This window comes from Lepidochelys kempii, chromosome 7 (assembly GCF_965140285.1).
Source record: "Lepidochelys kempii isolate rLepKem1 chromosome 7, rLepKem1.hap1, whole genome shotgun sequence".
Taxonomy (NCBI): Eukaryota; Metazoa; Chordata; order Testudines; family Cheloniidae; genus Lepidochelys; species Lepidochelys kempii.
The window spans coordinates 116,647,324-116,671,876 of NC_136386.1; the positions used below are offsets into that span (position 1 = coordinate 116,647,324).

The 24,553-nt window shown below is 38.5% G+C and overlaps 1 protein-coding gene across 3 annotated transcripts in view; it reads right to left on the minus strand.

Moving 5' to 3' along the window:
* Window positions 1-8,274: 8,274 nt before the first annotated feature.
* Window positions 8,275-24,553, minus strand: part of SMC3 (structural maintenance of chromosomes 3) — a 53,021-nt gene continuing 36,742 nt past the window's right edge. For all 3 annotated transcript variants that reach the window (XM_073354389.2, XM_073354390.2, XM_073354391.2), the window contains 13 exons: window positions 22,416-22,557; window positions 20,970-21,120; window positions 19,295-19,447; window positions 16,250-16,401; window positions 15,596-15,754; window positions 14,725-14,832; window positions 14,123-14,231; window positions 11,827-12,074; window positions 11,482-11,694; window positions 10,559-10,750; window positions 10,203-10,380; window positions 9,486-9,592; window positions 8,275-8,685 (listed from right to left, as the gene is read on the minus strand). In XM_073354389.2, coding sequence (XP_073210490.1) covers window positions 8,614-8,685; window positions 9,486-9,592; window positions 10,203-10,380; window positions 10,559-10,750; window positions 11,482-11,694; window positions 11,827-12,074; window positions 14,123-14,231; window positions 14,725-14,832; window positions 15,596-15,754; window positions 16,250-16,401; window positions 19,295-19,447; window positions 20,970-21,120; window positions 22,416-22,557 — 1,984 coding nt within the window. In that variant the 3' untranslated portion in view covers window positions 8,275-8,613. The remainder of the gene's footprint in view (window positions 8,686-9,485; window positions 9,593-10,202; window positions 10,381-10,558; window positions 10,751-11,481; window positions 11,695-11,826; window positions 12,075-14,122; window positions 14,232-14,724; window positions 14,833-15,595; window positions 15,755-16,249; window positions 16,402-19,294; window positions 19,448-20,969; window positions 21,121-22,415; window positions 22,558-24,553) is intronic.

Here is a 24,553-nt window from a genome sequence, read left to right on the forward strand (position 1 = left end):
TAATCCCTGCTCCCTGGCTCCTCCTCCAGGTGCAGCCTCTACAGTTACTTGGCCTACCTAGCTACCTTGACCCCTTCAGGCCTTGTGCAGTGTGTACACCCGCTCCCAAACACCTTGCATTCTCAAGCTAGCTAAGAAAGCAACAGTTTAAACTTTAGACACTAGTCGTTCGGAAACTACGGAGACAAGCATTAGTGCACACCACAGCAATTGTTCAGACCCTGTTCTGGAAATCAGAATCTGTTTCATTTACATATTCAGGCTCTCCCATAACGTATATAATATTGTGCTGTGTGCCTGCAAAATGTATATTATAATAATTCCTCTAAAGCATAGAGAATGCATCAGAGAGCACAATGGCATTGAGCTTCCTGGAGTTCACACTCAATTTACAGATACATCACCTAATGCATGAATGTTTGCAGGACTGGATCCTAAATGCCGATCCCATGGGGTTTAAAGTTATAATATAGTTCTAGAATGCCAAGTGCTGTCCAACGTGCCAGTCTCAGGTGTGTGTGTGTGTGTGTGTCACTTCTCAATCTGACCCTTTCCGCTTCCACTGTTATTCCAAGATCAGTGTTGGTATTGTTGTTAATTTAGAATTTTGACAAGAAATAATATTGGGGAACCAGTCTGGGAGTCTGAAAAAAGTAACTAATTCTAATGCAAACATGAAACAGCTGTTGCAGGCTTCCAGTCAGACTGATGCTAGCCCAGCGTGCTTATAAACGGGCAGACAAAAAGCATGCAGTTTATTTCACTTGAAGCACGCAGTTAACACTTAGCTCATAAACTTCAGCAATAGAGAAATCTGAAGGTGATCACACTTTGATCTTACCAAGTCTTACTGTTACTGCACTAATAAAAACGGCCTGGGAGGGGAAAAAAAAAGGCAGGGGGAAAAAGACCAAGGCCAAGGCGGAGGCCAAGGCAGAAGGAGAGAATAGAACACGGTGTGTTGGGTTCTCCTCCTTGTGATTACCAGTGTGCAGCAGGAGCAGATCAGCTATCGCAGCAGGATTACAGTGCAGGAGATGGCAAGGCAGAATGAGCGGAAATCCAAGGATATCAGCCAAACTAGTCTGTGTATATGAGCCTACTGCTATGAGGAGGAGAGAGACTTCAGGCCAATAACATGGTGCCCATATTTTAAGAAGCTCCCATGAAAATGTATCCATGTGTGATGAGACCCACAGGTACTTGTACTCACAGAAAGGCAGGTTGGGGGTGGGTGAGTCACTTTCATTTGATTTCCTATTTAAACAAAAATGCTTTCTTATAAACCTAAACAAGGAATGAGGCAGCATTCTAGGCGAACAAACTTATGCTAAAAGCATATGTGGAACGGGTTAGATTTTGTTTCCAGAAAGACAATCCTGAGTATTATAGTAATAGCAAAGCATGGAGTTCATTGTGTTTAATCTGGCATGGAGGCAGAGGCGAGAAATGAAGACCTTGTACAGCATCAATGGTTTTCCTTCCCTAGAAGAATATTTTGAAAACATATTGGAGGCCACAGCCTCAGCTTCTGCAAATGGTCATCGCTTCATTAATGCCGGGGTAGCTATGACCATTTATCCCAAGTGAGGATCTCATATTTAGTACAACCTGGAGAATTTCAAAAGCAAAATAGTTGCTCTTAAAAGTTTGTGTGTGCTCAGAGGATAATAATCTGCCTTGGAGACAGGAGAGCAGTATCCTGGGGAGTTAGAGAATCCTCTCACCCGTTTGGTGGCAGAATTACAATAAAAAGTGCCCTCTTCCTGCACATCCCTGCCCCAGAGTGGAATAGGTAAGTGACAGTGATACATAAATTTTCTCTCTCTCTCTCTCTCTCACACACACACACACACACACACACACACAAACACTCGAGAAGTTCACCTGAAAAATAATTCATTCATCTCATTTAAAGCACTAAGACTTTTATTCTACACTGTTCCTGATATTCTCCATAGTCTCTTGCATGCTTTCTTTAGCTGTACTGCTGCATTTTGCTTTTGCAGCTCTTGGGTAAGAGGTTCCTTTTAAATAGAGTGATCCTACCCCTCAAGAATGCAGAGAGATTTAGCTAGGTGGCCAAATCTTGGAATTTTGTAGGGGATATAACTTTTAATCAAGGAAGTGATACGTTTCCAGATATTTTACTCCCCACTGGTCAATATAACTACTATTTCCTATTTGTATTATTCTACCTACTAGGGGACCCCAACCTGCACCAAGCCACACTGGCACTAGCAAACGTTGTAAGATAAAAAACCTCTGCTTTTCCCCATACCCACACATGAGAGTTTAACTCTTTCCTGTTTACTCCAGTTCAACTCCATCTGCTGGTCAAAGCCACAAACTGCATTTTGGAACATTCATTAAAATACGGGTTTAAAACGATGGGAGAACTATTTCCCAGGAATTGTGGAAATTACTTACCTTGAACAGATGTTTCTGAAGCTGGAGGAACAGCCTTTTCCTCTCAAAGCAGCAGTGTTGTTCTTGTATGGATAGAGGAACTAGTCCAAACCTTATCTTTTGAAGGTAATGACAACTAGAAAGGCCAGCCCAAGTCTAGTCTAATCTGACATATTCCAAAAGCGGAAGAAATTATGGTGATCAGCTAGTCAGAACTCCTGTACAACACAGACCATAGAACATCCCCCAAATCATTCCTAAAGCAAATTTTAGAAAAATCATCCAATCTTGATTTAACATTTGTCAGTGATGGAGAATCCACCACAACCCTGGGTAAATTGTTCCAGTGGTTAATTACTCCCACTGTTAAAAATGTGTGCCTTATTTCCAATCTGAATTTGTCTAGCTTCAACTTCCACCCATTGGATCATATTACACTTATCTCTGGTAGGACTGACATGCCCATTATAAATATTTGTTCCCCATGTTGATACTTAAAAGACTGTAATAAAGTCACCCCTTTACCTTCTCTTTATTAAGCTAAACAGAGTGAGCTCCTTGAGTTTATCACTCTAAGGCATTTTTCTGATCCTTTAATCATTCTCATGGCTCTTTTCTGAATCCCCTCCAATTTATCAACTTCATTCTTGAACTGCAGACACAAGAATTGGGCACAGTATTCCAGCAGCAGTCGCACCAGTGCCAAATATAGAGATAAAATAACCTCCATACTCTTACTTGAGATACATAAACAGGGGTATCCCAGGATCACATTCTGTAGGCCATAGCACCAGCCTGAGCTCATGACTCCCAAATCTTTTTCAGAGAGTCACTGCTTCCCAGGACAGAGTTCCCCATTCCGTAAGTATGGCCTACATTCTGATGTGCCTTCCTAAAGAATGTCACTAGCGCTGAGACACAATTTGGGGAATCTGTCTATGTACAGCTTATGAATTTCAATTTGAAATTATAGGCTTTTGTATCCTCATTTTATGACTCTTACTCGTGCACCTTGCACTAAGATGTGCTGGCAGCACTTCTCCCTATCTGTGAACCAGCTAATTGTTAAAGACTATCAAACACCTGAATAGATCTTACCTGTGGCGAACAAGAGTAACTGTATCCTAGGGAAAAATCCATTTTTCCCCAGTAACTTCTCTGCAAGGGTCTGAACGTGGAGAGCGTAAAGTGCCCAGAAACAGAACAAAAGGAACCAGGTGTTGGTAGTGGGACTTACAAATTCAAAGAACTCACAAAGCAAGTGAGCAGGAGATGGGATCAGAAGAGTATGCTTTTGTAGGAGAGGGGTCCTGTTTAACTGTAGTACCAGCCGAGGTCAAAGGAAGTGAGAGAGAGCAGAGAGAAAAATTGAGCAATGATTCAGAGAAGCTATGAGCTGCAGGAGGATCCAGGACATCCAAGAGGGCTCTGACTGTCCTTCCTGAGCAAGCTGTATCCTTCTATACCAATATTCCAGTCATGCATATTAACCCACCAAGTCTCGGTGGATGCCAACTATGTCATAGTTGTGTTTATTTACTAGCATTTCAAGTTCTTCCTGCTTATTTCCCATACTTCTTGCATTAGTATAGACATTAAGATACAGATTTGATTCCCAGCCACCTCCCACCAGTTCTGTCTTGTCTCTCCCTTATCCCTGCTAAAACAGCCCATGCTCCCCCCAAATTCCAACCCTTCTCCCATGTTTTTGACTTACCTGTAGGATTTTATCTATTTTGACTTACCCTATTTTGATTTATTATTTTTGCCTTTATATAAAGTAATGGTGTTTAGTATCCTCTTCAAAGCTCAGCTGTGTCTGAGCATTTCACCTATCACATGCCCCTGAAAAGGTGAACTGTGAAGCCAAAGTGCTCACATGGTGGAACTTCAGGGAGTGGGTGTACCTGAACTACAGGAGAGACTGGGCAAGGTATGCGAGAGAAAGCACAGGTCCACCTAAGGCAACCAATCCACATGGTCCCATATCTGTGAAGGGATAACAGAGACCAAGCAAGGCCAAAAGCCAAGGAAAGAGACAGTGCTGAAGTCTACTGAGATGCAGGGAAGCTCAAGAGCACAAAGGTTTAAGTGTAATGGACTCCACCACAGCAACCATGTGAGTGCCCAGCAACCTTTATCAGAGCTATGTGAGAAAAGCTAATACTCACTTTTCTAGGGTGCTTGGCTGTAGAACTCCAGTAATACATCTGTAGCTGAGATCACCAGAACTTTATGATTATTATTTATTTATATTATGCTGCCATCTATAGGCCAGGCTCCCACTGTGCAAGCACTATTCAAATAAAAAGAGGCAGTTCCTGCCCCAGAGAGCTTTCTGTTTCCACTCACATCAGAAATATAATTTGACCAGATCAATGAATAAAATGTCCTGGTTGAGGTCTGTCTGGGTACCAAAAAGTATCAGTGAAATTAATGGAGAAACTAGACTGATCTACACTTCTGAGACCCAGACTGCTGTCCAGTTTCAAAGGCAAAAGTCCCTGCCTCAAGAGGTCTCATGTTTTCTGCAATTGCAGTGGAGGTTCCTTGGCTGTCTATCAAGTCTGAAGTGCCTTCTGGGCCAGCAGCTGACTAGGAGGAAGACTTCAGCTCTCTGATTTCCTCTTTTTCCGGATCCTTTATGTCTTGGGAAAAAAATCATTTTTATTGCCAGAGAAGCTCTGACCTCTGGTTACTCCCTGATTTTGGAAGCGATACAAAGAAACATTCATGCTTCCTTCATAAGCAAATATCTACTAGGAAATGGTTCCATGTCCCCAGAAGAAATTTCTGGAGGCACATATTGAGAAATCCCATTCAGGGGTTAACCAGACAGATGGTATCTAGTCACTGGAGATAACCTGCTAGAGATGATCACTGCCAGGAAATGGCTGAGGCAGTGAAGATTTTGTTCCTTGTTAAAATCTTTTAACCAGGGTTGTAAAATTGTGGTGAGAGCCATGCCTGCTTTGAGCACTGAACAAGTAATGCTCCTGCATTGGGTTCAAAAGTTGTAGAGTAGCCTGGTTGGACACTTGTGGGTGAAGGCATCTGTGCTCAGGAAAAGATTATCCATTTCCCTTGAGAAGTACAGGCTTGAGCGGGAAATTTGTCAACTTCTTGGTTACTTGTATCTTTCTGATTAAATACTTCTTTAGTTAGGGAATAGTTCTGAATAGTCAATAAAGTGCCTGATCAGGCAGTCTTCTTTCTGATTTAAACATCCCCTTTGTGGAACTGGCTTCATGGACAAGATATGAGACTGCCCAATACACAGTATACCCATTATTTCAGAGTGGAATTTTGAGCTTGTGGTCCCATCTCTCAGGTTTTTCAGGCAGCATACTAGCATTGTAGTAGATTGCAGAAGTCAACCCTGAAGTCATTGCTTGAAACTAATTGTCAGCTTCACTGCCCTTAGCAACAACATTTATTCTCCCCTTCCCCCACCCTCTACTTTTGAGAGTCTCAACCCCCTGATCTGTAAGATGTTGCACTGTACGCTCCCCATGCCAAGAGGCTTGCATCAGCTATCTGTACTCAAGTTTCTTTTAGCGGGGTACCCTCTCCTTCCTGGTTCACCATTTCAGTTACAGGAACATGTGTTGAAGAATGCCGACATGCCTCTGCATCATGTCTGGTGAGTCATTCCAGATTCTCAGTATGTTCTTTTGGTTTCATGTGGAGCCTTATCTGTGGTACAATATCTATTTGAGACTAGCAGTCCCAGAAGTTGAAGGCAGAGATGTATCATTGACTGTTGTCTTGCCAAGATCTCTACTCTCAGGATCTGCAACTTCTTAAGAATCTTTTCTGTGATGGGATCTCTGTTCACTCACAGGTGGGAGAGTTTCTGAACTGACTGGAGTGAGCACTCCATCAGATAGACTATGAATCTGTGTGCTGGGGGGGACAAACTGAATGGGAACGTCTTATACTGCAAATGAGTTTGTGTGAACAAATATTAGGCAGTGACATAGCCTTATGGATATGTAGAGGTTAGCATCCACTAGATTCACGTACAGTCTTAGAGATATCACATCCTGAATATCCCCAACCTGAAGCAAATACCCACCAGCAACCACACAACACAACAAAAACACTTAACCCAGGAACCAAACCCTGCAACAAACCTTGTTGTCAGCTCTGTCTGTGTATCTATTCAAGGGACACCATCATAGGACCTAACCATATCAGCCATGCCAGCCGGGGCTCGTTCACCTGCACATTTACCAATGTGATATATGCCATCATGTGTCAGCAATGCCCCTCTGCCATGTACACTAGCCAAACCAGATAGTCTCTATGCAAAAGAATAAATGGACACAAATCTGACATCAAGAATTATAACATTCAAAAACCAGTAGGAACACACTTCAATCTCCCTGGACACTCAATAACAGACTTAAAAGTGGCAATTCTTCAACAAAAAAAACTTCAAAAACTGACTCCGACGAGAAACCGCAGAACTGGAATTAATTTGCAAACTGGACACCATCAAATTAGGCCTGAATAAAGACTGGGAGTGGATGGATCACTACAAAAACTAATTTCCCCCTGCTGATACTCACACCTTCTTGTTAATTGTTTGAAATGGACCACCTTGATTACATTGGCCTGATTAGCACTACAAAAGTGATTTCCACCACTTCTTGTCAACTCTTGAGAGTAGCCCACTTCCACCTTAACTGAATTGGCTCATTAGCACTGACCCCACACTTGGTAAGGCAACTCCCATCTTTTCATATGCTGTATATTTATATCGCTCTACTGTATTTTCCACTCCATGCATCTGATGAAGTGGGTTTTAGCCCACAAAAGCTTATGCCCAAATAAATGTGTTAGTCTCTAAGGTGCCACAAGGACTCCTTGTTGTTTTTGCTGATACAGACTAACTCTGCTACCGCTCTGAAACACATCCTGAACGTGACTTTCACCATTCATTTGTTCAGTCGCTGTAGGTCTGGTATTGTTGTTCTTACTCCTTCTCTTATTTTCTGTAGGATGAACAATATGGACTAAAGTCCAAAGAATTTTTCTGTGAATGAAATGGTTTCTACTGCTCGTGTGTGCAATTTCCTTCTTGATAATTTCGTTTGTCTAGGTCCCTTGCTATCAGAGATGAAACGAACAACAGATGGGGTTTAGAAAAACAAATCAGAAAACTCTCCAGTACCCTCCCGGTCTGTGGTCTTAGTGGATCCAGGTATTTGTGGGAGACTTTGCCCCCTAGATGGCTTTTTGGCTGCTGACACAACGTGCCCTACTTATGCAGACTTTTGGAGCTGAAAAGATGCAGTAGGGATTATTATTATTTTGGCATGGGTGTTTCCAAGGTTCAAGAGTACTGCTTACTGGAGCACGAGGCATCCTTTCTTCAATATCTCTTAATTCGGTAGAGTCAAAAGGAAAGTCTCTGTCTTAGATGATTTACAAATTTTTAGAGTCCTCTAATAAGGCTTGCCAGTATTTTCTCCTACTATTTCATCCAGTTTTTGGTTCAGCATTTGACAGCCTGTGAAAACGGACGCACACAAATTTAGTGTTTTTCTGCTGAGTCGCAAATGGCATCTGGCTACAGAATTTGATACTTTTGTCTAAGCTGCAATTTGCATGGCATCCACTCTTGCATCATGCAAAGGAAAATAAATGGGAAGATAGATGTATACAGAAGAGAATGAGAGACATTATTTTGCCTCCTATTTCCTATGTGCAGCCAGATCCTACATGTCTACAGTCTTTACCTGGACTGATGGAAAGGGAATCCTGTAAAGAGAAGACAACTTCAAACAGCACATCTGAATTACAGCCATAAAACCAACTGTTTAATTGAAGCTATTTAAAAAAACAAGTGAGGCAGTATAAATGATAAAATTATAATTAGGAAGGAATAGCTAGCACTTTTCAAAAAAGCTTTAAAACAGCAACAGGACACTTTACAAAAAGATTTGTAGGGATAAAGTTTTCAAACTACAGGTATTGTATAAAGGTAACATGTATCTTATAAAAGAATACAGCAACAGAGACAAAATGGGTACTCAAGCTCCTCTGAAACTAATAATCTTCGGTGGTCTTGGTTAAAATGTATGTTCAAAAACTAATTTTAACAATGACTAAATATTTCAGATTTTAATTTACAGTTCCCCGGTGTAGGCATCACATTATACACATCTTCCAAGCAAACTGGCAATACATTTCCATTTAACCATGAGTAGTATCATCTTCCACAAAGTCTTTGGCCATCTCTGCTGTGATCACATCAATATGACTAACCTAATGGGGGGAAAAATATATATATATTAAAAGTAATGTCTCCTAGATAGTGAAGGCCTCACTTTGAGAAAGTGCCAAATGAGACCCAGTGATGGGACTATAATAGTGTCAATTGAGATGAATGGCTCTAGAACACTGAAGATTGGGATTCTGTGAACTGCAGGGTTTAACTCCTTTTAAAAAGAGACTGATGACAACAGTCAGAACTGGTACTCTTCAAGCGCAGACACCAACAGCTCAAATGCATCTCTGTTGTGAATGTATTACAGACATACAACAAATGAATCCTTGCTATTTTAATCATAATTCTGTCATGCAGGAAGTGGAGACTTCCAACCATGCTGCACAGTCCCAAATCAAGCAGCGGCTATGTGATGTGGACACAGATCCACTAGACACTGAGTAGCCTAAGGTCTCTGTCTACCACTTTTCAGAGTAACAGCCGTGTTAGTCTGTATTCGCAAAAAGAAAAGGAGTACTTGTGGCACCTTAGAGACTAACCAATTTATTTGAGCATGAGCTTTCGTGAGCTACAGCTCACTTCATCGGATGCATACCGTGGAATTTCATCCGATGAAGTGAGCTGTAGCTCACGAAAGCTCATGCTCAAATAAATTGGTTAGTCTCTAAGGTGCCACAAGTACTCCTTTTCTTTTTGTCTACCACTTGTGACTCTAAACAAAACTGAAAATTTAATTTTCCACCCCACTGGGTTAACTTAGTCTCACCTAATGTTCAATATCAACAACATAATTTTATATATTATGTTTATTTATATAGACATATTTAAAAATATTTACCTTGTTTCTGAATTTTACACCATAGAACTTATCCGCTGACTCAAGCAGTTCAGGCCTAAAAGTTGTTGTAATAAACTGGGCGTGTTCAGCTAGTTCCATAATCATATCTGAAAAATAAAGGACATCCTTAAGCCAGCTATCTTTTCAATAAACAGGCCACAATTCTTACTAAGAGGCAAATAACAGCTGCTCTTTTCTTGATAAACAAGAGTGTCCAATTTTTATTAGATTTTACATAGTAACATCAATTATGTGTTACAAGAAATACCACCATTTGGTGTACCAATGAATTGACCCTTTATGATGAGTCACGGGAGTTTGATTTAGTAAGCATTTACTCCATTTCAGTCATAAGATACGCATGCTGCAAAAAGTTGGATTCAGAAAAATCTGTTTTCTACAAGTAATTTGCCAATTTCAGAACCAGAGTAAAACTTTTCCCCAATTGTAATCTTTTAAGCTGATCTTTTAGAAATTGTATGCTATATGTAGACATTTCCTAAAATTAATTTTGCAGTGACTTTTTGAAGATAACACAGCCAAAGAAATACAATTTATATTCTATATTCACTGCATGCTGTCAAGTACATGGATACAATAACATATGTCCCTTTACTATGAAAAAAATATTTTATTTGAATATGAAATAAACAAACAAACATACATCATTTTAACCAGATTATTCTTTATTGAGGAACAAACAAACAAAACCTTTACCTGAAACAGCCTTTCTGTGCTGAGCATCCAGAGCTTGGTCAATTTCATCGAACAGGTAAAAAGGTGCTGGATCACATTTCTGGATAGCAAAAATCAGGGCTAGGGCCACCAAGGACTTCTGTCCACCTGAAAGTTGCTGCATTTCTCTCATTTCACCCTGTTTTCCTGTAAATGACACCTAAGAACATGCCATAAAAGGAGTTAACTCTACCATATTAGGACATCAAATATTTCTGTATGGTGTTTGAATTTAATTATTCATTATAACTGCAGTTTCTAGAGCTCATTTTTAGAAATGTAATTACTGGTCTACTAAAAGAGTACCACAAATATTGAAATGCAAAGATTTTCTTTACCCTAATCCCAACTCCAGTGAACTGGTCTACAGATGGCACACTGCTCTGAGATCCAGATCCCCTCTCACTTTCAGCACTGCCTTCACCCTCATCCTGGGATTGACTGCCCTCCACATCTCCTTTCTTCATCACTAGCGTGGCTTTGCCACCAGGTACTAACTTCTGGAACACCTCACTGAAGTTTTTTGACACCTTGGAAAACAAAAAAGTTAGTGTCAATTCAGGTTCATCTATATGCAAATAGATACAGTCTAATCTGAAAAGCAGATTAAAACAGCTATTTTTACATATTATGACAATAGATTATCCTTAAAGAACAGAGATATGCTTGAATACTATAATCTATAGCATTTACTGTAGAAATCCAGTCAACCAGAAAAATTGGCTTTTTAAAGTTTTTCATCCTTTTTGGAAGGTCTATGGAAAGGGACAAGACTCATAATATTGTAAGACAGTAAATACCATAGGATAAACTTGCGGCTTCCCCAGGGCACGATCCAAAGCCCAGTGAAGCCAATGGAAACTCATGGATGTCAATGGGCTTTAGAGTAGGCCCAAATTAAACAGGGTCTGGGAGTGCTGTAGAGAGAGTTCACCTTGCATTGTATGCAAAGTATGCCCTCACATCCTTGGCCAATATTAGGAGCAGCTTTGATGAGTTCCAAAAAGAATCTTACCCAGTTCTAAGGTGAATTCTGAAGGTAGAGGATTTAAACTAGGGGATTCTCTATAGATGGCTCTTATTCGTAGTACATAACGAGGAGTACGAGCCAAAAAGAAAAAGGTGTTTTAAAGTGCTCTGAGAATCTTACTGGTTCTTAACACACTCAAGCACTGATCTATTCCATCCTACAGAGCTACAGCATTGCAAAACTAATTTTCTTCTGACTTCATAGTCTTTATCTAATGGTTTCCAGTATTACCTGTTTGAAAGTAAGTTGGATAGCTTCATATTTTCTGAGTTCAAGGACATTCATCAGCTCCATAATAGATTTGTAGCCCCTGTCCAGCTCCTCCTGTCTTTTTATCAGCTTCTCCTTCTGCTCTGAGAAGTTAACAAACTGGTCTAAAGCTTTTTTATTGACATGGCTGTATTTTTTCAGCTCTGTGTTGCACTGCTCCAGCTTACGGAATAACTGAGGAAAAAACAACAAACACATCACGATGACTTTGGGTTCTGTTCCAGTTTGACATTCAACACGCGTGGTGCTACACTCCCAGGCAAGATCATGTTATGCTTTTGCAATAAAACCAAGCACACTTGCTACCTGTTTTAAACTCAATGTCTGATATTTTTCAAAGGCCTCCTGTGGAAGTGAGCCCAATTCCCTGATTTTCTTCATGCATTCCTCCTTCTTCTTGAGAAGCATGCCTTGCCGATTGGTCATCTTTTCAAGTTCTTTTGTGTCATGGTTAATTGCATCCATGTGTTCCTTCTCCATGTTCTTCCAGCGTTCCATACTTTTTTGGAGATCTTTAATCCCTGCTTCTGTTTTGTCAATCGAGTTATCCAGATCTGAGATGAGAAAAAGCAAAGTGGAATATGCCTGTGTAAAATTAGCAGTTATCCAGCCACTGACCTATTAAAAAAAATAATCAGAAAGCCCACAGAGTAAACATGTTTTTTTGGGGTTGTTGGTTTGTTTTTTGAATATAAAATTACCCATGAGGTTAAAAAGTTGAAAAAAGAAAAAAGTTTCATGGGTATTTTATATAATTAAAAATCTCACTGAAGAAAGTATACAGAATTCTTAGTCAAAATGAACATACTATGGGACTATTTCTTACATTAAAGAAACTCTAGTGTAAGGCTGTGCTAAACTTGGCTATTTGGCTTCACAAGGATTTATGGGGGAAAAAATCTTCAATTTTGAGCCTTTGGGGTTTAACAAACCCAAAATCTTGGGGTGAAAGCAGATTAAATCGATGAATTCTGCATGAAAACCACTGAGATCTGTGACTGTCACATGACTTCATGCAAAACCCTAAGACAGACCAGGTTTGCCTGAAACTGAGGTCATGATCACAAACCTTAAAGAGGCACACAGTGTAAGTCAGGACCCAGGTTAGACCCTTGAATCATTTAAGTACAGTATCCTGTCTAACACTGGCTAATATTATATAGTTTAGGAGAACATGTCAAGACTCCATAAACAATTACGCAAGAATGTGCCCATAAGGAAGGTTTCTTCCCAACTCCCAGGAGTTAGTGGCTGACTTGTCTTTAAGTCTGACAGCTGATATCTCCTTCACAATTACTTACTAGGATTAAAATATCATACACATTTTTATCCTTTATTGATTACTACAAAATTATTTGCTTCAATAATATTTTGTTAAATGAGTTCCCCAGGTTAATTATATATTGTATAAAAATGTTCTTTTATCAGTTTGAAATTTGTTTCAATGTTATTTGTTGACTCTTAATCTCATGTTATGCTCAATTCTTTAACCAAAATGAATACCATTGTGATGTTACACCCCATATTCTTCATAGAAATATAGTTATGGCATATTCATATCATAACTAAGATATACCTTATGCAAGGTGGCTCATGCAGGATATCACTGGAAAGGTTATGATTTAATGAATGTGATTATCCAATCTGTATGCATGTATCATATTCTGTTAGGAATATTGACTATGTAACAATTACAAGTGTGTGTGTGTACTTGGGGGAAAACACCCACCAGACAGTAAGCAATCATCCTAAATGACCCATTTAAGAAAGACAATAGAACTCTGAAGATCCTAATCTCCCACTTTCCTGAGGTGCTTCCTGGGATGCTGCATTGACACAACAAGGTCAGGTGATAATGTCACCCGATGAAAAATACCCCCCTTGGACACTGCAGGTACTTTTCCACTATAGGGGGATGAGGATCAAACAGAGGATTCCCCCTTATGTAAATCCTTTTTAAAGGCTGGAGAGGTGGTTGATCTGGACTGTCCTTCATTGCCTACCCAAGAAGACAAACTGCTGAAAGTACCTGAGGGGAAAGGTAGGGATGAGTCCAGACTGAGACAGGGGTCCAGTCTGTAAGAAAAGGTAACTGGAACTCTAATCTACAGAAACTCTGCATCCTGCCTAATTCAACATTTAGGGTGAGAAATTGCATTTTGTAACCTGTTTCTTTAGTGAATCAAGCTTGTTTTGTTTTATTTGCTTAGTAATTTGCTTTGTTCTGTTTGCTATCCCTTATATTCACTTAAAATCTGCCTTTTATACTCAAATTTGTTTTATTATTAGACCCAGTTTGTGTGGTTTCTGGGGGTGGGGGGTGGCAACAAGCTGTGCATACCTCTTTTCACATTGAGGGAGAGGGAGAATTTGTATGAGGTTGCGCTGTGCAGATTTTTCTATACAGCGCAAGACAGTATTATTTTGCTGCAAGAGGCCAGAGAGCCTAATTCAGCAAAACAGGGAGAGGGAATCCAGGCCAGTGGAGCAGAAGGGGCATCTCAAAAGGGGGGGAGGGAGGGAGAGTCCAACCCATTACAAACACATTTATAAGTACTGTAAAGTGTAGAGTATCTTCATTCCAAGAATCAGTATTACCAACCATCTGATCGTGCCAGGGTATCCTTCACTCGTTTGTTGATGGCCTCAAGTTCTGATGTTGTGGCAGTAAGAACAGTGCCCCCTTCTGTCTCTCGTAGCTCATTCAACTCCTATGGGACAAAAAATAAAACAGTAAGAATAACCATAGCAGGGAATCAAAGTACAAGCCCACACTGCAGATGACATGGGTTAGTTTCTACTACACTGGTCAATATGTCTGACTATAGCCATTAAAATTCTTTTCATAGAGGAACAGATTTTGTTTTAAATTAAATCTAAACCCCCAAAAAATCCACAGCCAGTGCTGTACAGTTCTGTTATAATGTGAACTTGTGTTTAATAATATACACTGTACTTCTGCAAGCTTGGATACACTGTCAGCCACACCTCAAATACGTCCTTAAAAAATTCTGCTTCAATCCTAAAAAAACCCAAAAAACCATAGCTCAGGTTGCATGTTGAATAAACAGACGTAGAAAAGCTATATATAATTATCAGCAGTATATCCGGTGCATATTTAAGAGAAGAATAGTCTGCCAAATCTCTGAAGGTGCAAGGCAAGAATATTTTACAAAATGGATCTAAGAAAATCAATAATCTTACTTGTTCCACTTGGTCTAAGCGTTTTCTGAGATTCTCATTGAGGTACGTCTCTACTCTTGTGATGATGCCTTCCAGTTTAATCCTCTCATTCAAAAGCTGTCTATTTTCCTGAAAGAAAGAAGGAGAGAATCTTAATTGTATCAAACAAAGGCTCCCAGTGAAGGTTTATTTTTTGAGGGAAGAAAACTTTGTAGAATACCAAAAAAATGAAAATATTACACAATTCCTTACATGCGTGGAATTATTTTAATATGTAAGAACGTTTAATATTTAATATTTGTACAGCTATCTAGAATCAAAACAGAGCAAACAGAACCCAACTTTTACACTATTAAACATGGAAGGCTATGTGAAACTTTAGCCTTGTCCAATTCTTTACCAAGACCAAAACAGTTCCAATATTTTATGTCCTTAAAACGTCATGTTCTTTCAACTGACCCAGATGAAACAAAAACTGAGTTGGTTTGTTTATTTCATAGCACAGTTCTGTCTCCCCACACCCTGCAGGGTTTGCTGAAGGAGATGCTGCCCGTTTCAAAACCAAAGCATGGGAACGAGTCAATTTTAACATGACGACTGCATAATAAAAGGTCTTATTGAAAAGCAAAATATACCTAAGTTAAAGAAAAAGTCTAGACAGTATCTGAAAAAAGCATAAATATAGAACATACAAATATATAGCACAGACAGCAATTAAAGAAAACATCTCCCTCATACCACGCAAAGATCACAGATCTACATAGCTGTGGATTATCAATGACACCTCACTTTTCCTACATAAGAAGAAAAAATTTCAATTAAAAGAATGTCTTCTCAGTAAGAAATTTTCCACGTTTAGTGTCATGACATCTTTCCTCTTAGTTCTCCTTACTTGTTGCAGTTGTCGAATCTCATCATTAAGTGCATCCACTCGTTTCTGATCATCTAGGCTGAGCTGAGACAGCAAGTCCGTTCCCAATTCTGCTTTTAACGATTCTCGAGTTGATTCCATGGCATGTAAACTTGCCTCCAAGCTTTGCAAGCTGCGTTGCTACAGAACAGATTATTGTATTAAATTGGATCATCATTCATATAAAACTGCAGGCTTCTCTAAACTTGTCTTTCTACTTGTATGGAGTAAATCCAATGTGGTAGTTTTACAGACAACATGAACAGTCCAGGCAGACCAGTTCAACTTGTAACCTGTCAGAAATGCCAGACTACCAACTCTTTTCTAATGACACTTCTATCAGCATGCATGCTACAGTCTCCAATGAGAAACAATTTTTAATTTTTTAAAAAAGACAGCTTATAGAAAGGAGAAAACTTCATTTTTAATTGAAAATCATCCCCTTTGATTGCCCCTCCTGAGCCCTCCATGATACTTTCCAACATATGGTTAACTAGTGCATTGTGTGTACCAATTTTTTATTTGTCTACTCAGACTATAAATTCTTTGGGACAGGAAGTATGTCTACTCAGACAATGATACAATAACAATTAACTAAGAAGAAGTCACTAACAAGTTCTTACATATGCTATATACCTTTGGCATAAAGGTTTTTTCAGACTGCTGCCTCTTCTCTTTCAGCATTTTCATCTCTGACAAGATGCTGTCCCGGGAAGCTTTGAATTTTCTCTGTTGGGTCTCAATCTGCTGCATCTGATTCATCAGTTGGTCAATTTCATTATTAATCCATACAGTGGGCTAAGGAAAATTCCAAGTTTTAAATATAAGAGGTACTTTAAACCCACACTATTACTGCAGTTTCTCATTTTTGCTCACTTCCCATCATACCACAACTTCCATAGATATAGAACCAGTCACATTCAGCTGCTCTCAGAGGTCAACACAAAGCCTTCAATTGACCGGAAGAGATTAAATAGGTCAGTTTAGACTCTTGTGGTGCTTTATCCCATTTCCTCTCAGATGTCAAATATGTTGCCTCAGCAGCAACCCCAAGACAGACATATCAGTAGCAGTTTTATAGCACTGTAATCAGTAGGCTCTAGAAACAAATGCAAAGAAAAATTAGTGTGCCTGATTTATTAAGTGCTATTAGGATTAGGCCAAACATTGATGGGGGACAGATTATCCAACATCTGCCCATTGTAAGGTTTCTTGCAACTTCCTCTGAAGCATCCGGTGCTTGTCAATGGTCACAGACTGGAATATGGAGACCACAGGCTGATCCAGTATGGCAATTCCTATCTTCCTCTGCCTTAGATCACAAGGATGAAATCTTGACCCTACTGAAGTCAGTAGGAGCTTTACCAGTTTTAATGGGACCAAGATTTCACCTACGTGTCCACATTACAAATGCTACCATTTGTTAGTCAGAGAGAGAGAGGGAGGGGGTGCCCAAAACAAAAAGACCTTGGAAACATAACTAGACTTTTTGATCCCAGAAGAGGTCCAACACTTTGGTCAGGAATTAGGAACACAGTAGAGAATTTTAGCGCTCTTGAACAGGGCCAGTATTAATTCGTCTCTTAAAAAAAAAAACAAAAAAAAAACCTTTTCTATAAACTGTAGTGTGCTAGTCTGGAATCTGATGCTGAAAGCAGGTGTGGGGCAGACTGGGAGTCTACACATCATTAGAAGCAGGAAACACTGAGCATTAGAAGTTTAATCTTGCTAAAGCTTTTGATTCTACTCCAAGTCTTTATTTATGGCGTTTCCCATGAAACTAAAAGTTTTTAAAAACTTCTTCAATGTTGCCAGAGGTGCTACTTACATACAAATGTTATTTACAAATGAAAAAATTAAGTCACAATTATTCACTCTGGCCTTAAAAGTCTCACCAATTCCTTCTGAAATCCTCCTTCAATAGCTACAATAGCATCCATGTTGTTAGTCATGTAATCTGCATCAGTTGACATATATTGAGACAGCTTGATAACTCTCTATTCTACATATCAACAATTTGAGAAAGCTATAATTTACCTGCTTATAAAGAAACAGCTGTTCTGTCATGACTAAAGAGGTTTACAAAAAGCTAGTGAAATACAGAGATTTAGAAAACTAACTTCAACTTCTCCCCTTTTCCATATGATATTCTTCTGTATTTTAAAACATCTTACTGCTATCCACCTACATATTAGTTTCCTTTCTATTATTTTAGACATGTATTAAACATACCATGTTAACAACTGACCTAATTCTATATTTACCTTACGGGTGAACAGAATATATATCTTGGCTAAATAATTACTAAAATCAGAAAAGACATCTATCTCAAAAGCTTATTTAGAAGAATGCAATAGACACCGAAGGAGAGAAATAATTAAGGGTAGCACAACGGGGTAGAAACAGAAGAAACTGCATGAGATTAAGAAAAGACTAACGGTCAGAAAAAGCTTCCAGACCATGACATCTAGCAGACAACGAAACAGCAGGATGTGGTAGAATCCCCGTTACTTTGTGTAGTTTAATCCTAAATGCCCCAACACTAAAAATAACTCCGTATGGAACAACCTTGTAGTGACTATGGGATACATCTCAAGAGTTAACAGACCCTTCCCAGCTCTAATATCTATGAGCCTCTATATAAAATAAATAAATAAATTTATATAATTCAACATAGGATTGCTTTTACTTTACAGCACTTTGCTATAGCAATATCCTTTACAATGTTATAATGTTGCTATAAGAAGCAGAGTTATGAAAACTTCACTCCAAGCACTGAAAATACTGAGGATTCTCAAAACTAGACTAAAATATTTTATTAGGACTACAATATTATGCACACAGCTTATGGTTTCAAGATGATTTTTTTTAACAATTGTTATAATCTAGTAGAGATGTTCAGAAAACAACTTTACTAATTTTTCCCCCTTTTAAATCTCAGGATGCTAGAGCCATAGTAATATTTTCTGAAAGGACATCATGCAGCTGTCTTTAAGATCTAGTCGCTAGTATCTAATAAAATTAACCTTGCTGACATTTTTTTATAGTATAAAATCATGTTTTAAGACCTAGAGATATTGGTCTCTTTATGTTAAAAATACAGGTATAGTTTATAGAAAGTTAATAAATTGATAATAGAGGACAAAAGCATGTCAGACATGAGCAGTATGTGTTAAAGGTGGTTATAACTATATCAGTAAAGGTGTTATAAGTAACCTATTGATCTGTTGGTGTCTATATCACTTAATCATTTATTAAAACATCTCCTGAGCACTGACTAATGTCAAACTCTATTTACAGATGTACAACTAATCAAGGGTAATTGAGAGACACGTTATATTAGAAATTAAATTCTCCAACAATATAAATCTGGCATAAAATTTATTAACAGATTCATTTATGTGGGCTCTGTTGCATTTTTAATATAGTAATTTTCCTGTTTTTTGTTTTTTTTAAATGTTGACTCTACTCTCATTAGAGCCTCTATACCAGTATATAGAAGAAAGCCTGCATAGGCAGCAATTACAACTAATACCACAGAAAATAGACAATCTGTAAAAATAAAGTATTAAAACAATTTTTCATTGTGTAATGAAGGTGGGAGAAAATAGAAAGCTCACGAGGCCTTATTACCATGCAACTTTTTCCACACAACATGCACAAATACATCAAAAAGGATATTTTCAATGTTTCTGCGCAAGTTTTCATTGAGTTTTGCTTCAAGTTCACCAAGTTCTTCTTCTGCCTTTCTAACATCTTTTTGTAGTTCAAGCCGAGACTTTCTTGTGTCATAATAACCTCCAGTCAGAGCACCACGATGGCTGACTTGATCACCTATGAACAGAACACAATTAAAATGGCACTTTTGTACTGCACACCCATAGGACATGTTGTTCAAAGCAATTCCTAGAAGCTAATGATTATTCTGCTAATATGTACTTTAAGTACTGTCAATTTCCTAGAGAGATTCTATACAATTCTGAGGAGTCATGCATGCACGTAATGTTTGCAATTAATTTACAAAATGTCACTTTCAAATGTTAACAAGGCAAAAAAAATCACATTTATTTTTGTAAAGCTTTTAAAAAGTGTATTTAATGCCTCAAGACTAGCAGATTCCTAGTATGATGAACTGCCTTCTCTCATCATCAAGCAGTTCAATTTCTTTTAACAACTTCTGAAAACATGTAATCTACATGAAAGTCAATTTATAGGAACAATGGGGACATCCAAACACCATATCACCACCAGTTTTTTAAAATGCATCATGGTAGAGCACTTTTGAGAAAAGTGGCCAAAACAGGCAGACACAACCAAGGCAAACTGGGCTAACCTGAAACAACTAGTGTGCGCTCTATTAAAACACTCCACTCAAAAAGGAGCAAGATCCAACCTTCTCTTAACATTTGCTGTTACACTGCATCCTTTTTACCAAGTCTTCTGCTGTACCTTGATCTGTAATTGCCGGCCCGGTTGATCAAAACCTTAGTCTGCTTTAGGCCTGACAGATCTTATGGTTAACTGTTTTGCCCAAGAAACATTACTCGTCACTAACTGGGATTCTTAAAGAACTGCCTCTGAAGATGCACTCTGGATGAAAACAGCAACAATGCTGCTGGACCCAGAATCTTCTATAATGCAATGACTGTTTGGGTCATGCAAGTAACATGTGTGGATCCTAACATTTGGACTCCAGGATATAAAATGGACTGTGGCCTCAACTGCCCTTAGTTTGTTCTTACACACTGAAAGATTCATTAAAGTACTCTGGAAAAATACAGGAAAGTGACAGAGTGGATTTGCAGAAGACACCCCACCACAAGAACCAGTTACTGTTAAATAATCTTTTTCTCTCAGAGTGGGTATCTGAGGAACATCTCAAAGGAGAGAGAACATAGCAGCGTAGCCCATGGGGAGCCACTAAACAGAAGATTGCTCTCCAAAAAACAGGCAGATATCTTGTCAAGACAGACATGTGTCTAGTATACCAAAGTAGCAAACTGCACTTTGTAGTCATTAAGTGGTACATAAGCATGCCACAGAAGTTGTTTTAAACTGAGTGGAATAAGCTTCTCAATTCCTCAGGGACATCAATACCTGATAAAATTGGATACAAGTCTAATCCATTTTGTAAGTCTCTGGGATGAGGAGAAATTCCTACTGATTTGTCACTCAAGTCACAAAAAACCTAGAGAACTTCGCATTTAGTTTGTTTCATCGAGCTTACCCAGGTAAATTACCATAGCATCAGGTTTTGCAAAGAACACTAGGAAAGTAATAGACTGGTTTCAATGAACCTCAATCTGCCAAAGACCCTGTTTTTCCATTAAATTCATTATATAATTATGATACATACCTTCCAAAGTAATACAATCCATAGTGAAAGCTCTGGCCAACTGGGTAGACACCTCCATGCTACGACAAATGAGTGTCTTTCCAAAAACATGTTTGAAGGCTTTGTCAAATCTGGGATTGTATCTCAGTTTACTGATCATAGGAATAGCGTCCTAAAAATGTAGCAGTCACATCAATAAAGCAGTACATACCAACAATAAGAACAAAAAGTTGCACGAATGTGTCACACATAGCCTGAAGCATCCTCTGAGTGCACTGTGCAATTGCCAGAGAAAAATAATTTACAGAGAACCCTTGGCAACCCAACAAAAAGAACAAAATAAAATAAACACTCAAATTTACAATAAGAACTTTTGTAATCTTTTGTAATGTAAACATTAGGAACAGGTCATTCCTATGTACTGAAAATTAATGAAGCAAGTCCATTTAGAACTGTGCATCCCATCATAATTTACATAAATGTCTGTGACTGTGAACCCAAATTATTGTCTCTGTGTATGGCCATGGTGTTCTTTAAACTACTGCACAATCAATTAGGGGGTATCTTATTACAATTTCCCAGACACACCACAAAATATTGTACATGCAAGTTAGGCACAAATAATTCTGAAAATCTGAAGGGACTGATTTAAGGTTTGATCTTACTCTCACTGGAGCAATGACAGGTCTGCCAGTAATTTCAACAGAAACAGGATCAGGTGCTAAGTAGCAACTGAGTGAGTTTAAATGATTTTTGTTACTGTAACTGTCAATTTAACCTTTTCTGTACAAGGAATAAGATATTGTGGGTGCCACCAGAAACAAATGTATTTCCAAAGTAAACGTGTGAGAAGAATCAGGTTATTCCTATCATTTATGTTTCATTGTTTATGCAAAATTAAATAGACTGTGTAAAAAGTCTACCTGACCTACCTCACCATAGGAAATCAGTAATTTTCTAGCCTACAATTTCAAATAGATATTTACTGTAAGTATAGTATATATTTACTAGTGGAAATAATGGTCTTAACAAAATTTTCATAGTGGCAATAGAGCACAACTTATTTCAAATAATAAATTTTGCTGTCTTATACTACGTCATACCATCCTCTTGTCCAGGTCTTGTAAAAAGGCTGCCTTCCAACTTGAGGAAAGTACATTTGACAACTCTTATAACAATTACCATTTCTATTACGATAACAATGAAATTCTTCCTTTCATTCTCACCTCTGTATCTTTTTAAATGCATGAAGTTTAACATTATTTTTTTGAATCTGCCAGGTGTTAGAGATTCTTGAAGAAGCACAATACTGAAAAAAATATTTAGTTGGACATGGCCAGCCTGAAGAAAATGGCATTATAGAGTAGCACCAGCAAGAGTACGTAGCATCTATGTGACATAAACATGCGACTTATATGTAATCTACTGGAAGAAAAAACAGAAGTCAGTATCAACACAGTGACTCACATTGGTTTCAGGGTAAGCAGTATCTCTAACATCCAGCTTGTTGAGAGGCAGAAAAGTTACTTCTCCAGGAAGGTTCATTTTATTAAACTCCATTAAGATCTTTGTACTGACCTCATCGGAATCCACAATATGATAAAATAACCTAATTTAACAGGCCAAAGAAAAAAAAACACCAAGGTTTTATTATGCCAAAATCATTGATATTTTCTACCCCAAACTCAAATTTCCAGGAACCATTAAACAAGACAAAACCACGTTTTATTCTCTCTACAGGTTTTGGCATTACCACACCTTAGAAAATACAAATGGAAAAAATAATGGTCACAGAAATTTTTAAAATAGGAAGATAATTTACACAATACTAAAATCTGCTGAAACACCATTTAAGCAGTTGGGACAGGGGTGTTTTTTTGTACTTTTTTTTTTTTTAAATAGTCATCTTATTCAGTTTCATCCAGATGAAGCCACCCAAGAACTTACTAGCATTGGTCACAGGGAAAGCCCAATAAACATTTGACCTCAGGTCTTTTTTCTCATCAGCTGTGCATACCTGTCACGTACCCCTGCAATAGCAAGCCTATTCAGTCTACCTTTCTTCCCTGTAAGAGTTTACACAGAAACACCTTGTCCAAGGATAGGATCATGGGTAGACAAAATTAAAATACTCTGTTCCATGCAATCAACTTTCAGCCAGGTGCTGAAAGGGTAATAAAAAGCATTTTCCCAGTGGCAGTTAATCATTATTATCATTACTATCATCATTAATCAAAGGGAGTCAAAAAGTGTAATTTTAACTGCTTCTGAGATTAACTCTCTTCCTATTGTTTAGGACATCGAACACAGCATCCCACTACGCTTTAAAAGGAAAAGAAAAAAAAATGATAAAAATCACCATTGCCAATAATTTTTATTAAAAAGGTGTGTGTTTGGACTTAAAGAAAATAATCAGAAAGTTTACAAGAATAAATACTAGAACAAATTGTGTATGGCTAGGAGATTGTTAGCCTTCTTAGGAAATGTGGACTTCACCACCAATACTCATGCCTTTGCTACCTCCAGATTGGATCATTGTGACATACTCTCCTTGAGGCTATTAACCACTTGGAAATTTCAGCTGGTCCACAGACGGCAGTTAAATGCTTGGTTAAATGCTTACTTAGTATTCTTTCTGGGAGCATATCTCAAACTCCTACTCTAAAGACAACAGTGGCTTCCAATTAATTTCCAAGTACTATTCAAACGATAGCCCGATGGTTTTGAGCCTATGTATCCTACAAGAAAAGGAGTACTTGTGGCACCTTAGAGACTAACAAATGTATTTGAGCATAAGCTTTCATGAGCTACAGCTCACTTCTTTGGAGGCATTCAGTGGAAAATACAGTGGGGGAGATTTATATACTTAGAGAACATGAAACAATGGGTGTTACCATAGACACTGTGAGGAGAGTGATCACTTAAGGTGAGCTATTATGGGGGGGCGGGGGGGAGAATATCTTTTGTAGTGATAATCAAGGTGGGCCATTTCCAGCAGTTGACAAGAATGTCTGAGGAACAGTGGGGGAGGGGGGGAATAAACATGGGGAAATAGCTTACTTTGTGTAATGACCCATCCACTCCCAGTGTCTATTCAAGCCTAAGTTAATTGTATCCAGTTTGCAAATTAATTCCAATTCAGTAGTCTCTCGTTGAAGTCTGTTTTTGAAGTTTTTTTGTTGAAGAATTGCAACTTTTAGATCTGTAATCGAGTGACGAAAGAGATTGAAGTGTTCTCCAACTGGTTTTTGAATGTTACAATTCTTGACGTCTGATTTGTGTCCATTTATTCTTTTACATAGAGACTGTCCAGTTTGACCAATGTACATGGCAGAGGGGCATTGCTGGCACCTATCACATTGGTAGATGTGCAGGTGAACGAGCCTCTGATAGTGTGGCTGATGTGATTCGGCCCTATGATGGTGTCCCCTAAATAGATATGTGGACATAGTTGGCAACGGGCTTTGTTGCAAGGATAGGTTCCTGGGTTAGTGGTTCTGTTGTGTGGTTGCTGGTGAGTATTTGCTTCAGGTTGGGGGGCTGTCTGTAAGCAAAGACTGGCCTGTCTCTCAAGATCTGTGAGAATGAGGGATCATCCTTCAGGA